General features: G+C 39.6%; 1 protein-coding gene and 1 long non-coding RNA gene across 3 annotated transcripts in view; one reads left to right on the forward strand and one right to left on the reverse strand.

The window, feature by feature from the left end:
- Window positions 1-9,312, forward strand: part of evplb (envoplakin b) — a 33,283-nt gene extending 23,971 nt beyond the window's left edge. The window contains exons 15-22 of the mRNA XM_062037313.1: window positions 1,570-1,748; window positions 1,825-1,963; window positions 2,061-2,254; window positions 4,118-4,268; window positions 4,347-4,430; window positions 4,499-4,633; window positions 4,710-4,802; window positions 5,215-9,312. Of these exons, the coding sequence (XP_061893297.1) occupies window positions 1,570-1,748; window positions 1,825-1,963; window positions 2,061-2,254; window positions 4,118-4,268; window positions 4,347-4,430; window positions 4,499-4,633; window positions 4,710-4,802; window positions 5,215-8,733 (4,494 nt within the window). The 3' untranslated portion in view covers window positions 8,734-9,312. The remainder of the gene's footprint in view (window positions 1-1,569; window positions 1,749-1,824; window positions 1,964-2,060; window positions 2,255-4,117; window positions 4,269-4,346; window positions 4,431-4,498; window positions 4,634-4,709; window positions 4,803-5,214) is intronic.
- Window positions 1-10,795, reverse strand: part of LOC133642897 (uncharacterized) — a 58,362-nt gene extending 47,567 nt beyond the window's left edge. For both annotated transcript variants that reach the window (XR_009824619.1, XR_009824620.1), the window contains exons 1-3: window positions 10,697-10,795; window positions 10,576-10,615; window positions 4,723-4,812 (exon numbers count right to left, since the gene is read on the reverse strand). This is a non-coding gene — a long non-coding RNA (uncharacterized LOC133642897). The remainder of the gene's footprint in view (window positions 1-4,722; window positions 4,813-10,575; window positions 10,616-10,696) is intronic.
- Window positions 10,796-16,956: the final 6,161 nt, after the last annotated feature.

The following is a 16,956-nucleotide window of genomic DNA, read 5'->3' on the forward strand; positions in this document are numbered from 1 at the left end:
CGGTGAACTTGTCCGAGTGCAAACTGAGTTTTTTTGATTGATTGATTGAGACTTTTATTAGTAGGTTGCACACTGAAGTACATATTCCGTACAATTGACTACTAAATGGTAACACCCCGATAAGTGTTTCAACTTGTTTAAGTCGGGGTCCACTTAAACTGATTCATGATACAGTCTCCCCTGGGGGGGGGGTTACCCACATATGCGGTCCTCTCCAAGGTTTCTCATAGTCATTCACATTGACGTCCCACTGGGGTAAGTTTTCCTTGCCCGTATGTGGGCTCTGTACCGAGGATGTCGTTGTGGCTTGTACAGCCCTTTGAGACACTTGTGATTTAGGGCTATATAAATAAACATTGATTGATTGATATATACTATCAGATATATACTACTATCATAATACAGTCATCACACAAGATAATCATCAGAGTATATACATTGAATTATTTACATTATTTACAATTCGGGGTGTGGAGGGGGGGGGGGGTGTTAGGTTTGGTTGTTATCAGTCATCAACAATTGAGAACAGAGAAATGTATATTGGAACAGTGTAGGTCTGACTTGGTAGGATATGTACAGCAAGTAGTGGACATAGAGAGAGAGAGAGAGAGATCAGAAGGCATAAGAAAAAGTATCTACATTTGATTATTTACATTTGATTATTAACAATCCGGGGAGGGTGTTCGTTTAGGGTTGAAGTTGCCTGGAGGTGTACTTTTATTGCGGTTTTGAAGGAGGATAGAGATGCCCTTTCTTTTATAGCTGTTGGGAGTGCATTCCACATTGATGTGGCATAGAAAGAGAATGAGTTAAGACCTTTGTTAGATGGGAATCTGGGTTTAACGTGGTTAGTGGAGCTCCCCCTGGTGTTGTGGTTATGGCGGTCATTTACGTTAAGGAAGTAGTTTGACATGTACTTCGGTATCAGGGAGGTGTAGCGGATTTTATAGACTAGGCTCAGTGCAAGTTGTTTAACTCTGTCCTCCACCCTGAGCCAGACCAGGCAGTATTTGTCATTGGTAAAACTTTCTGCGAATCAAAATTTACGACCAATAAAAACGCAATAAATGGGGACGGAAATTTGATCCGGCAAATATGGACAGAACAAAACACTGGCGGAATTCTGGAATTGCGCGTCCTTTCTGATCTCAATTCGTGAAAAGACACAAAAAGTGCGTTAACGGAAACACTTTTTCGCTGTTTTCCATTTTGCCCCCTAATGCCCCACCATTAGTTTTCTCGAGGCATTGAATCTGTCACAATTGGACTATTCAGATCGTCTCAGAAGACGTTTTGCCTCACATCCATTCATCTCTCGTCAACTGTCTCTTTACACCACAATAGAGCGAAACCATCCAGGTCTGGGCATGTCCCCTCATGTGATGATAAATACTTTGGATCCTGCACCAGACTACAGCTGTCCTATCTGAGTCAGTGAGCATGAACTGATGAAGCCTTCGAAATGTCTTCTTTGAACTGTCCGTTTGCAATCGATTTAAGGCCTCGGGAATACCCTGACCTGGATGAATGGGAATATTCATGAGCATCCATCATGTGATTACACTCTAGAAATCAGCCCAGACGGCGAGGAGGCTCGAGTCAGAGAAGTCTGCCATTCAGAGAGACTTGGAGCCAGTTCTGGCCAAGAAACCACTCGGACCGCACGCTTCAATCTTGCCACTCAAACTGGCTGCTGCCAACACCAAAATGGACGACATCAACAGCCTGATTGATCTTTATGATAAAAAGTAATATGACCTCAGAGAAAATACAATGGAGGAACTGCGTAAATACAATGGTTGTTCTCTACTTCCCTTCACACAGAGCTTCAGCCTCCATGTTCCTGGAGAGGCAGATGCAGAAGGTAGAAGGCACGGTCTCTGGGTTCGAGCAACAGCTCGTTAAAGATGGCGCCATTCCAGACCAAACAAATGCTCTGATGAACCGCGGCCGGCACCTGCAGGTGTGCAAACTACATATGTCCGACACAGGGTTACTTCCAGTCCAAAACAAGCAGAACTTAAGCTGTCTCTGTCGGGTGCCTCCCTGCCATCAAACAGGACATTCGTCAGGTTGTTGCCTTAAAGAAGGACGACTTGAACACATTGGGGAGGGACTTGGACATGACGAAGCAGGTGTGTAGCTCCCTGCAGCAGAACTTCAATGAGTACTGTCCGGACATCCGCCGCCAGGAGAGTGAGGTGAAACATCTGAAGAACCGCTTCACCAATGTCAATAATCAACTCCAGGAAAGGTGAGACTTTCAAATACAGAGGAACATTTTAAGTGCACCATTGGTGTATATGCCAGTGTTAAAATGTTCACCCACTTATGTGACAGTTTTGACATTTCAATTTTGCTTACTATTTGTTATGGGGGGCAGTTGATCAGTATGGATAGATTTTTGTGACAATTAATGCCTTTTAATATCGATTACAAACGCCCAGTCCCTCTGCTGACACTGTATTAACTTTCAGCCCCTCTGCTGACAAGCGGCTAGCAGCTAATTATGGGTCTCCATACACAGTGTGGAGCCGATCGTCTTAGCAAATAATAATTAACTCTGTTAATTAAAGTGCATTTTTTAGTAGATTAAGATTTAGGCTAAACATGTTAACCACAGAGCAATAGCAAGCCAGGAGCAGTCATGCTAATAGCTAATCAAACCGAAAGCTACTTTGACACAAAACCAAGAAATAAGTGTTTCGTAAACTTTAAGAAGTCTAGATGGAAACATGTTGCAAAAGCAGCTATTAACAAGTACTTCAATAAGAGTCTAGAGCTGTGATTCTCAAACTGTGGTACATGTACCACTAGTCATACACGGACTTCATCTAGTGGCATGTAAAAAAAAAATCACTTGATTAAAAGTACAATGGTTTACTTTCCTATAGTCAAACGCAGTGTTACTGTTCAAACGGCGTGTAATGTTACAGTATCCAAATGTTTAAATAAACTTGTTAAATAAAACCTCTGCTTTGTTTTTAATAAATACTTAGGCCTACTATGCTACTGTATTTTAATGTGGGCCACGTTTTTTCTGAGGTGGTACTTGGTTAAAAAAGTTTGAGAACCTCTGGTCTAGAGTCTTAATCGACTGATTTTATTATAAAACGCTTCGATTTGTATTCTCTTGGTTCCATTATTCATTTGATTAGTGTAACTGTTAAAAACTGATAACAATTCAGACTGCATAGAGTGCCCTCATTTCTAAATACGCGGACATGGTTTCTGCACGGCCCCTGCAATAGAGCGCACATGAGACCGGTGGTGTGCCGTGATCTGCGTGTTTTTTTAATTTTTTATTATTTCTTATCAATGCACACATGTAAAACGTGCAATTTTAATTTTGATGATGTACATGTATTAATAACAAATGAAGGTTATTGATTTCAACAATTTAACTAAATACGCATAAAGTGTTTTATTCAAATTACTCGATTATTGGAACAAACTAATCAACTTCTCGTTTACTAAAATTAATGACAGCTCAACGCTAATAATAAAAACTGTTGATGTGTCAGCATTGTCACAGCCAGAAGTACACCACATGCAAGGGTCGGGTGAATCGATCTAGAAATTGATGGTGTCGATACCAAAGCTAGTAGTAGCGTATGATTGATAGTAGAGATTTAGAGCGATATTTTCATTTACTTAAAAAACATTTTTTGTTTTTTTTGTAAATGATTACAAATTCAAGGAATAATTCCCTGGACATAGGAGGACTTTGATGGCAAACACCAGAAGATTTAAATAGCAGTAGATACTAGTTTTTGCTTTTGTTTAGTTTGTGTGTAGTATTGACTTTGTTTTACTCAAACAAGACAATAAGGAACTAGTTTAAATATTGTGTTTTTATTGTTAAACTGTCAATAGCATTTACCATAAATACAGTTATTACACATGATCGTGATAGCAAATGTTTAATGATTTTTTTTACAGTTTGATTCTGGAAAATTCAAATTTATTTATTTCTTATGGGAAATAGTAATGTCAACAAATCAGAGGTGTTGGGAGGGATCATTTTTAACTTTAGAAGATCCACTTTGTGTCATTATTTGTCACTGTATTTGCATGCTATTTAGTGGTAAGCCTCTATTTGCGCATGTTTCTGTAGGAATACTTTAATACAAGAAGCAAGCAATAAAAACCAAGACTTCCAGAGTAGCGCTCAGTCACTGGATTTCTTTTTGGTCAATGTGCCAAACAACACAATCAGACCCACTGATGGCGTGGCCCAGATAACTGCCAAGCAGAGCTCTCAGAAGGTGAGATCAAAGCATTTATTGACAAATATGAACCAACCTTTTCTTATCAGTTGTCCTTAAACAATGTCTTATGTCTAGAATTTGATGCAAGACATTCAGAGGAAATCGGGCGATATGCGCCGAATCCAGGAGCTTTCCCGTGAACTCCAGAACACCTTAAATGTAAATTAGATGATTGTCATTTACCAACGTTAGTCATGAAGTCATTGGTAAACACATGTATTTTGCAGGAATACGAAATCCAATCCAAGACATACCGCAGCACTTTGAATGATAATGACGATGAAGATGATGATGAAAATGACGATGAACCCATTTTGAAAAAACGTCAAAGTTCGACTATGGCCCATGCCATCCAGAGAAAGGTAAATGCGCAAAAGGTGGTCACAGCAACATAACTAAAAGGACCTCGTCCAAACATGATGTTTGTTTGATTTAAAGGAAAAAGACTTACTGAACCGTTTGGCTGAGGTGTCTGCAGAGAATGAGCAGCTTCTCAACCAGATGGGGACAGCCAAGAACATCCTTCTCAGGGTAAGCCGAGCTGATGTGAGAAATGATTAATTCCAATTAGAAAACCAGCAGCCATAAGGAAAAAAGGATGATGCTTCTAGCAACTGTCGAGTGTTATGAAATGTTGTCTTTAACTAGATACTGTAAGTGAATGTTGTTTGAAATGAAGTATTTGCACCATGTCAAAAACAAGTCTCTTAACCCACGGTTAAACAAACATTCAAGAAGCCTTTGAACTATGGGAGCCTTAGTGTATTGTTATAACATAACCAGCCCTTAAATGTGGCCAGCTTCTGATGGATGCATGCCCTGAATTAAGAGGAATCTATAGGCAAGTAAAACTGGTACGATGTCACGGCCAGCTGTCATATCATCCAGCAACAAAGCCTGTAGTGGATATATAATCGTTTTCTCCTGTGTACTTTGTGGACAGAATGAAGAGAGGGTCAGCAGTGTAGTGGTTAACCAGCAGCTGCAACTACAGAGCCAGAGGCAAGACATGGAAGAGGCAGACGTCTTGAAGATCGACCTGGAAGAAGAGATGTCCCGTCGTTTACACACTGAAAATGACCTGGAAACATACAGGCAGAGATACCTGTCTTTGAAAAGTAGGAAAGGAGTAGAGAGGTTAGAGGAGACGGAGGTGGTCGAGTACTACCGTGATCCGAAATTAGAAGCTGATCTACAGTCTCTGAGAAGCAAAATCAGAGATGAAGAATTGAAGAGGTCAAAAACTATTTCGGAAATAGAGATACTCGGCAAGAAAATCATTCAAATGGAAAGTCAGATGACCAGTGTTGAACCTAAATTGTTAACCAGAGAGGTAACTGAATATGAAAGAGACCCGCAGCTGGAGATAGAAGCTGACAATATACGGAGTGAGATGCAGAGATTACGAATGGAGCTCCAAACAATAAGTTCTGAGACCATTCATGTGAAAAATGAGCTAAAGCTTCTGCTTCAGAAGAAACCCAAAATCAGGGAGAAGGTTGTGAAGAAGGAAGTGGTGAGGCTTGAAAAGGATCCAGAGATGCTTAAAGCGGTTTTCACATTCAAGAATGATATTGCAGCGGGAGAATCCCAATGCCTGTCAATCAATAACAGTATATTCAGCCTGAGGAGCCAGATAAACACATTAGAAAGGGTCATTCCCACCATCGAACCGAAGATTGTCAGTAAGGTCGTGAAGAAGGTACAACAAGATCCAGAATCGCTAGAAGAGTCAAAGAAACTACACATGGCCTTGGAGGAAGAGAAAGATGAAAATGTTATCTTGCTCAAAGACCTGACCACACTCCAGTTACGGTATGGTGAAGTGGAGAAGCTGCGACCGAAGTATGAAGTTAAAGAGGTCATCAATGAGATTTTAAGAGTTGACCCTGAAACAGAAATGGAGCTGTTACGTCTGAGGAATGAGCTGCAAGATTGTAATCGAAAACGCATGACTGTGGAGCAAGAAACTAACATAGTGATGACCACTCTGACCACTCTGCGTGCTCAAAAACCCAAGGTCGAGTACAAGGAAGTGACTCAGGATATTATCAAAGAAGAGAAAAGTCCAGAGGTCCTCAGGGAACTACAGCGCTTAAACAACCAAGTTTCACGTCTTCAAGTCAACTACGATACCACCCTTGAGCTGCTGATGCGTCTGCGAAAAGAAAGAGATGAATTGAAAGCTACAAAATCCAGAGTGGAGACAAAGCTTGTGAATAAAGAGATGATCAAATATGAGAATGACCCTCTTTTGGAAAAAGAGGTTAACAGACTTCGGAGGACTGTTAGAGAAGAGACCCAAAAACGACGCAGTGCGGAAGAATGTCTTTTTGATCTTCAGAACCAATACATGGTCCTTGAGCGGCAGAAACCAGAGGAGAAGATGGTGGTACAGGAAGTAGTTCGTCTTCAGAAGGATCCTAAACAGATTTTAGAGCATGAGAGGTTAAACATGTCTCTCGACGAGGAAATCAAATCACGTAGGAAGCTTGAAATAGAGGTTAGACAACTCAGAGCTCTGATTCAAGAAAAAGAGAACACCTTGGCTCAGATGAATGAACGCCAGAAGAAGATCAAAATTGAATCAGAGCTCAGGTCCATCAAAGCTCAGATTCATGAGCTAGAGACTTCTCCAAAACCCGTTGCGGAAAAGATAGTCATTGAGGAGGTCCTGAAAGTGGAGAGGGACCCCAAGCTAGATACATTAATCACTGAAACCCGTGTTCAAATGGAAGCAGAGGCAAACCAAATGAATCGTCTACAGAGAGAAATCAGAGAAATCAGGATGAAGTTGGAAATTCTGGAAAAGGAGAAGAAAACCGAGAAGGTCGTTTACAGGGAGGTTGTCCGTGTGGAGAAGGACCCAGCAGTGGAGGCCGAGTGGGAACGTTTGAGAAATCTGGTTGCACATGAGAGAAATCTGAGACGCGATGTAGAAGAAAACCTTCAGACCTATAGACTCAAACTTAACCATCTGGAGACTTCTATATCTGTGACTACTCATGAAGAGACCACAATTGTAACCAACAGAAATAATCTGCAGAAAGAAAAAGAGGATCTTCTCAGACAGCTTAAATTGCTAGAAACTCAAATGCAAAACATCAGCATTACTTTCCAGCAACAATCAAAGCTGATGAGTGAAAGAACCCAAATGGCAAAGCAGAGGAGTCTCAGGGCCTCCTCGGAAATGCAACGGCTGGAAAGAGAAATCCTGACTGAAAAAAGCAAACACCACCAACTCGAGGCGCTCATTCTTGAGCTGAAGGAAGGCTTAAGAAAAGACGACCAGGCTGAAACTCACACGAGAGAGACGAACCTTTCGACCAAGATCACCATCTTGGATCCAGACACCGGTAGAGACTTGGATCCACACGATGCCTATGTTAAAGGGTTAATCGACCGCGACCAGTACATACAACTGTCCAAACTGGAATGTGACTGGGAAGAAATCACTTCCATGGGGCCGGATGGGGAAACGACGATTCTGCAGGATCGTAAGAGTGGGAAGCAGTACTCTGTCACAGATGCACTGAAAACTGGCCGCTTGACCCAGTATGATGTGATGCGCTACAAGGAAGGCCATATGCCCATTTCTGAATTTGCTCTTCTTGTGGCTGGAGAAACTGTAAAACCATTTGCTCTACCATTAACAAGCCCAAAGTCCCCTATGAAATCCTCCCCATTTGCGCTACCATTGACAAGCCCAAAGTCCCCTATGAAATCCTCCCCACTTTCTCCCCTAAACTCTATGTCAACTTCCATGAGGTCATCCTACACTAGTCTAAACAGTCATAGTGACAGTGTCAACAACATCATTAGTTCATTGGGTGATGAGCAATACCCAATATCTGGCATATTAGACACCACCACCGGAAGCCGCATGTCTGTGAGAAGCGCTTTGACTCGGAAGCTCATAGATGCCGACACAGCTCTGAAGCTTCTAGAAGCACAGGCAGCCTCAGGGGGAATTGTCGATCTCACCAAGAAGGACAAGCTATCCGTCCACAAAGCAGCTGAACATGGCCTCATTGACAATGCGCAAATGTACAAGCTCCTCAACGCTCAGAAGGCTTTTACCGGGATCGAGGATCCCCTCACCAAAGAGCGTCTCTCTGTGGGACGAGCGGCACAAAAAGGGTACATACCCCAGGAAAGCGCCCGGTGGTACTTTGAGGCGCAGTACCTGACCGGAGGGTTGGTTGATCCGACTAAGGCTGGCCGCCTCACTCTTCAGGAAGCTCAAGCAAGTAATGTGATCGACAGCAAGATGGCGGAAGACCTGCAAGATGATTCCTCCTACACAAAAGTGCTGGTTGACCCCATCACCAAAGAGAAAATATCTTACAAGCAGGCCATCGATAAGTGTAAGAAGGACACCAGCACGGGACTTCTGCTCCTCCCTGCAGCCTCCAGTGATGAACTGGATAGTCCTTCATTCTCCAAATTTCGGTTCAGTTAGGCAGACAAAGTCTAGGTTGGGAGGTAAACGAGAGAAAAGTTTGCCGCAGCCACCGGTGCTAAAGGCTTCAAGATATTACTCAAAATAATGATATGTACACTACGTTATGCTTCCAACTTGAAACAAAGAACATTTTCTGTGCAAGCGTGGTCCCAGCCATGCTCGGTTGAGTTCGCAGTGGAACAACTTGCACAGAACCCTGACCTCAACCCGATCCAACACCACTACACGCCAGTGACCTCTGACCCGACTAAGGCTCCGCTACACTGTCTTGTAGAACGAGTGAAAGCTTCTATACTGCAAATCATTTACTCCACCAGTGGGTACTGTGATCATGTAGCCAAATACTTTGTATACATAAGAAATAATAGATAGTGATTTCAAAATAAAAAAAACCCTTCTGTGGATCTGGTTTGGGTATGATTTGGGGTGCGAATCCACACATTTTGTTTTCATTTTACAGTCCTGTTTTTCTTAAACCGTTGTATTTCTATTATTGCAATATATATATTACATGAATGTGAATCGTACTTTATATACATAACAATAAAAGACATACCTAATAATATATGACTTCACAAGTCTTCATTTGAAGTGGCTGTATTTTGAATTGGTGTGGCAACCTCTATGGCAGGCCTGGGCAATTATTTGGACTTGGGGGCCAAATTTAGAGGGAAAAGATTTGTCTGGGGGCCGGTATATCTATTTTTAAGAACACAAATACAAAACCTCACAATAATGTCTGATTAAATGCTAAAAAGGTTATGACAGACCGCCTTAAAAAACGGAATGCAATTAAAAAATGTTTTACTGAATGAGACACCCAGAATGTACATGAAAATAAAGAATGTGGGATTCACAATATTAACTATGAAGGATAAAACACTGAATATTGACAACATATGAACGTCACACCCCCTCTCCATCCACATATTTTACAATCAAGCGAAACACAACAAAAATGCAATAAACACAGCAAAATATGAACGCGAAGGGTAAAATAAACCCCACCTACAATCTGATATATGTGATATATCACTAAGCTTTAGAACTTTGTTGTAAAAATCTCCTTCCACGTCTGTCCCGACACCCACATTTCAGGCTCTGGAAACACTCTGTGGAAACACTGCTTGGTGCCTCGTCTGAGCTGCTGTGACTTACATTACCATAGGAACTAATTAGATGACCATAGTAACTAATTAGATGACCATAGTAACTAGCATATCATGCAAAAGCGCAGATTCCAACCATTGAAATACTTTGTATAGTTGAAGACTTACGGTCATTAGAAAACATCACTGCACATCATAATTTCCATCTTAAAGATCTACCAAAATGATTTGGGAATGTCCGGCGGGCCAGATTGAAAAGCTTAACGGGCCGCATATGGCCCCCGGGCCTTATATTGCCCAGGTCTGCTCTATGGGGTCTCAAGCAAGCCGGCATTTTGTGGCCAGCGGCGTCGAAGTGGAGGTGCAAAGACCTTTTTCTGTCACGTGAGGTTTCCAGTTCATTTGATCATCTATTATTACACCCAAAAATGTGTTTTCTTTCACCCTTTCAATGTCTACTCCGTCGATTTGTCTTTGACTTTCTCTTCTACTGTTACCAAATAGCATTATTTTAGTTTTACTGAGATTCAAGGATAGTCTGTTTTTGTCACTTTTCAGTTTTTTTTGTCAGCTTTCAGTTTTCCTCGCTGGAAAAAGGTTTGGACAGCCCTGGTTTAGGGTAATTATACCCCAACCCTGGCTAATAGTTCAATATATTATACCACTAATTACAATAATGCTACAAACAAAACAATGACCATACAACAAACACAAACAAAGAGGAACTTACCTTGGGCGAGATGAAGTCTTTCTGACCATCTCCTTTGCACCTGAACAGTGTTCAAATATGAAATGTTACATGGATGACAAGGTTTATAGGTCAGGGTCACTTTAGTTGTCAACTAACTTACCCACAAGGTGAAGACATCATTCTTAGTGGGACTACTTTGTGCTAGCCAGCACAGACTTCCAGGGGCCCCCAGGTCAAATGAGTTTGAGACCCCTGCTCTAGGACACAAAACATTTGGGAGGAAAACACTTTTTTGAACTTACACGAGGAAGATGAGCTAGCTGGAGAGAAAGATGAGCTAGCTGGAGAGGAAGATGACCTAGCTGGAGAGGAAGATGAGCTAGCTGGAGAGAAAGATGAGCTAGCTGGAGAGGAAGATGAGCTAGCAGTAGTGGAAGATGAGCTAACTGTAGAGGAAGATGAGCTAGCTGGAGAGGAAGATGAGCTAGCTGGAGAGAAAGATGAGCTAGCTGGAGAGAAAGATTAGCTAGATGTAGTGGAAGATGAGCTAGCTGGAGAGGAAGATGAGCTAGCTGGAGAGAAAGATGAGCTAGCTGGAGAGGAAGATGAGCTAGCTGGAGCGAAAGATGAGCTAGCTGGAGAGAAAGATGAGCTAGCTGGAGAGGAAGATGAGCTAGCTGGAGAGAAAGATGAGCTAGCTGGAGAGGAAGATGAGCTAGCAGTAGTGGAAGATGAGCTAACTGTAGAGGAAGATGAGCTAGCTGGAGAGGAAGATGAGCTAGCTGGAGAGGAAGATGAGCTAGCTGGAGAGAAAGATGAGCTAGCTGGAGAGAAAGATTAGCTAGATGTAGTGGAAGATGAGCTAGCTGGAGAGGAAGATGAGCTAGCTGGAGAGGAAGATGAGCTAGCTGGAGAGGAAGATGAGCTAGCTGGAGAGGAAGATGAGCTAGCTGGAGAGGAAGATGAGCTAGCTGGAGAGGAAGATGAGCTAGCTGGAGAGGAAGATGAGCTAGCTGAAGAGAAAGATGAGCTAGCTGGAGAGGAAGATGAGCTAGCTGGAGAGGAAGATGAGCTAGCTGGAGAGAAAGATGAGCTAGATGTAGTTGAAGATGAGCTAGATGTAGAGGAAGATGAGCTAGCAGTAGTGGAAGATGAGCTAACTGGAGAGGAAGATGAGCTAGCTGGAGATGAAGATGAGCTAGCAGTAGTGGAAGATGAGCTAACTGTAGAGGAAGATGAGCTAGCTGGAGAGGAAGATGAGCAAGCAGTAGAGGCAGAGATGTCACAGGGCTGGCAGCCATTTTGTAGCATTGCCTTGAGCTAGCGAGCTAACATGCTAACATTTAGGCTAACTTAAATTCAAGCTCATAAGTCGTATGTCGACACTGCATTTTAGACCAAACAAAGTCCAAAACAAGATGGAAGTCATGTTGGGGGATGTAAAATAGCCAACATCTTCATTATGTCACGTTAGTACAACATTGCTGGCTGAGCAGGTTGGCTAACATTGCAATGTTTTCATAAGTGGTAGTTGAAATAGCAGCCACCTATAATCATTGTCTGTGGTTTGTCTTATCTACTTCATGTCACTTATTGACAACAACGACACTTTTGAGAGGCTTTTTGGTATGAGCTTGTTAGCATTTAGTTAGCTTACAGAGCAATAGCATGGCAGCTAAGTCTCATTTGTGTGGTGCGTTTGAGGAAACTATAAATGTGGGAAATATGCCTTACAAGGCTCACCGCTTCGATATTAAAAGTGGTCTAACATGACAGACGCTATTAAAGATGGGATTTATGGCCTGTAAATGTTTGTTATTATAGCACTTTTTTTTTTTTAATACTGTTTTTTTTAATCATTGAAACAATCACGTGTAGCAGTTGTAAGATAAAATGTGGATTAGACTCAATTAAGTGTACACAAATATTACTCTACTGGTGAGAATTATTCTGGAATATTTGGTTATAATTTTATTGTTGTTGTTTTTTTTTATTGTAAATACTCCATAAGGTGACGCTATTTCCCCATGCTTTGACAATGACGTCACTGGTTTGAGTTTTAATAATACAGAGAAAGAAATAGACAAGAATAAAATGTTCATAGTATTGAAATATTTAAAAAAATAAATAAAACTAGAATAAAAATGAGAAGATAATACAAATGTGCATACAAAATGACCACCCTACCTGGTGTGTGTACACTTGAAGTACTTTGCCTGTAAAATTAATTGAAATCAAAAAAAGCAAACACATTTAAAAAAAGGGACTTGTTTTCTGAATCGGTTCTCATCGTTCACTTAAAAGAGCCGTTTAAAAGACTCGATTCGCTCGCTAACTTCACATCTGGAGCCTCTGTACAAAAAATATGTTTTTTGCTATCTGGTTGTCTTTTTAAGAATAATTCCACACAGTGTCCAATGACACTACTGCAATCCTAGCGCTGGAAAATCCCACCATACAGGTTTTCTGGAATGCACCATCAGCTTTAGCACACAGCATTATTCCGACACAATCGTATCATTTTTGGTTCTGTTTGCTTTGTGGGAGCTTATCTGATGGTTTGCGTGGTTGTTGGCGCCAGTCGGTCCGTCAAACACAACCAGTTTGATGAGATTGGAGTGTAGTGATGACAGTAAGTGTAGTATGTACTTAATAGGCAACGCTCGTTAACCCCCATGAGTCATGCTGGTGATGGATTAAGGATGCAGATTGAATATGACTCATACTCGAGGTTTACAGGGATCAGGCTTGTGTCCTAAATAAACACAATTGTGTACGTTTTGTTCCTGGCCGTGCAATTTCAACCTTTTTTATGCAGTCAGACTTATTGACATTAGAAATAAATCTGCCTCCATGTACAGTAAATGTAATAATAATAATAATAATAATAATAATACTCTCAGATGTGTCTGTCGGGCAGATTATTTGGGTTTATTACGCACCATCTTGTCTTTGTGTCTGCTGAATAATGCACATTGCCATTAGACCACACAGCTTTCTGCACAAAAACATGTTACACAATGTTGCATCACCCTGGCAACAATGTGTAACATGTTTTTGTGCACGCTAATCCTGTGAAAGCTGTGTGGTTTTCATAATTAGCACATTTGCTTTTAGTCTATTGTCACAATAATGCTCATCATGTGAATAATACCTGGTCATGTAAGCAAACAAACTTTTTTTACACAGGACTTTTCATAAACGGGCAAGTAGCAACACAAAGTGCGTTATACAAAAGGAAAAAGAAAACACACACACACACACACACACACACACACACACACACATACACACACACACACATCAGGATTGAGGACAACGCCAGGGGCGTCCACACTGGACAAATATTGGTACTAAAATAAATAATGTCATCTACAAATAAAAATATTATATAAAAATAACAAAATATAGATAAACAAAAACCGAAAATTCAGTTTGTGGGGCGACTTTGTGAAATCATTTGAATGCAGGAAACAACGAAGCAATAACATCACACAATTTAAAAATAAATAAAGTGTTTTTGATAGATACAACAAAGGAGGAAATATGAAATATCTTAATTTTATTAAATGGGTTTGTTATTGTGAATAGATACAGTATATGTATCTTAGATACCAAATATGATTGTGTTGTGTCGATGATCAATAATCAGATTATGCTTCTTCCTGCTCCTTTTGAACACACAAAATGTTTCGTTTTTAAATGTAATTATTATTTTTTTAGAATTGTTTTTTTCATTTTATTTTATTTTACAAAAAAACATCTAAAAATAATCACTTATCTCATAACTTTTTTTAATTTTTTTTTAAAATCTCATAATTATGACTTTAAAAAAACTGTCATAATCTAGAACTGTTATCTTTTATGATTTCGACTTTTTTATCCCATCATTTTGAATTTTAATCTCATAATTATGACTTATCTTTGGGGTATTTTCTAGCGGTTTACCTGGGATTCCACAGTATGGAATAGCATCTCCAATATTACTGTATTGGAGAAGCTATTTTTATTCTTTGAATTCCGTAGATTAGGAGTATTTTTTGTTTAATAATAGTAGTAATAATAGCACTGGGTTTGTTATTGTGAGTATATGTGAATGTAATTAGATAGATATATATATCTATCTATCAGGTGATTATGTATTGTGTCAATCAATAATCAGATGATGCTTCTTCCTGCTATCTTTTTTTTTATTTATTTTTACAAAAAAACATTTTGAAATGATCACTAATCTCATAATTTATTTTTTTTTAATCTCATAATTATGATTTTTTAAAAAAAGTAATAACCGTGAACTGTTATCTCTTAAAATTTCGTTTTTTTTATCCCATCATTTTTTGAATTTTAATCTCATAATTATGATTTACCATTAGGGTATTTTCTAGCGGTTTACCTGGGTTTCCACAATATGGAATAGCATCTCCAATATTACTGTATTGGAGATGCTATTTTTATTCTTTGAATTGCGTAGATTAGGAGTATTTTTTGTTTAATAATAGTAGTAATAATAGCACTGGGTTTGTTATTGTGAGTATATGTGAGTGTAATTAGATATATGTATCTTAGATTTTATATATATCTATATCTCAGGTGAGTATGTATTGTGTCGATCAAGAATCAGATTATGCTTCTTCCTGCTCGTTTTGAACACACAAAATGTTTCGTTTTTACATTTTATTTCTTTATTATTATTTTTTTTACAATTTTAATTTTTTTAAATTATGACTTGTCTCATAATTTGGATTTTTTTTTTAATAATCACATAATTATTACTTTTTTAATCTCATAATCTATTGATTGATTGAGACTTTTATTAGTAGATTGAGTACAGTACAGTACATATTCCGTACAATTGACCACTAAATGGTAACACCCCAATAAGTTTTTCCACTTGTTTAAGTCGGGGTCCACTTAATCAATTCATGATACAGATATATACTATCATCATAATACAGTCATCAATCGTGAACTGTTATCTTGTTATGTCTTATAACTTCGACTTTTTTATCTCATAATTTGCAATTTGTATGACTTACCTGTTATGTTACACCGACTTGTCCAGGGTGTGCCCCGCCTTCCGCCCGAATGTCGCTGAGATAGGCTCCAGCACCCCCCCGCGACCCCAAAAGGGACAAGCGGTAGAAAATGGTTGTATGGATGTTATGTTAGCCGTGAAAACAATCTTCGATTATTGACAAAACGTCTTTAATTCCGTCAGCTAATGACAGCCACCTGCTGGTTTGTTCTTCTTCGCTACACATACACTAAGGCAGTCACCCGCACGCATGATCCTAGCCTGCCATCTAGTGGCTCTACTGTGTATAACAACTATCACCACATTACCATTGGGGTATTTTTTAGTGGCTTAACTGGGTTTCCACAGTATGGAAAAGCATCTCCAATTTTACTGTATTGGAGAGGCTATTTTTATTTCTTGAATTGCGTAGATTAGAAGTATTTTTTGGTTTGTTGTGCCTGGAAAAAAATAAGAATAAAAGTAGTAATAATAGCAATAAATAATGTATGAAATAACAAAATATAAATGAAGAACCAAAGCAGCCTGTCATATATTGTATTAGTCAAATTGTACGCTAAATACTATCAAATATTATGATGTATTTAAATTGTCCACTTAAAGTACACTTTATAACAGGCCTGGCCCTAACCAATCTGGCGCCCTAGGCGTGTATATACTCACAACAAACAACAAACCGAATAGCTTTGTCTTTGACCTTTTTTTTTACTTAAAGAAAGCAAATTAACATATTATATGAGAATGTTGTGTTATGATTATCTTTAATCGAATCACAGCAGTGCTCAAATTAAAAAACAGCATTCCCTCTCATGTGATATTGCTTAATTAACATTAATGATGTGCACTTTAACAACTAGGATTACAACTTTACCTAATATATAAAGGGGTGGAAAAGTGGCTATTACCTGCAGGGCAAACATTAGCTAACCAGAAGGCAATAACAATGTAAACAAAAAACACCTGCTTAAAAGATCTAATACAAATGTCCCTGAGGAATGTAAGGTGGGAGTACTGTAATTACCTAACGTTACATTATTATTTTCCATAACAATTTAGCCCCCTCCACAATATTAACCCGACGTTAAAACAGAACTAGCTATTTATTGATTAGCAATAGCCGAATCATGTAACATTAGCTTAATGCTAAAAAGCCAGGGGCCGTACTTATCAAGCTTCTTAGAGTGCCATTTTACACTTAAGTCCTGAGAATTTGCGAAATTTAGTCCTACTCTCAAACTTAAGAATAAAAGCTTTTTATCAACGTTCTTAAGTCTAAGAATCACTCCTACTCTCCACGATATTTAAGAGACCTTCAGAGGTGTCTTAAGTGGTTAGGAGTTGCCAGCAGGGGATGGCACTGAGGCGAGAGAGACGTGCGCCAACGT

The sequence above is a fragment of the Entelurus aequoreus genome, linkage group LG25 (genome assembly GCF_033978785.1).
Source record: "Entelurus aequoreus isolate RoL-2023_Sb linkage group LG25, RoL_Eaeq_v1.1, whole genome shotgun sequence".
Taxonomy (NCBI): Eukaryota; Metazoa; Chordata; class Actinopteri; order Syngnathiformes; family Syngnathidae; genus Entelurus; species Entelurus aequoreus.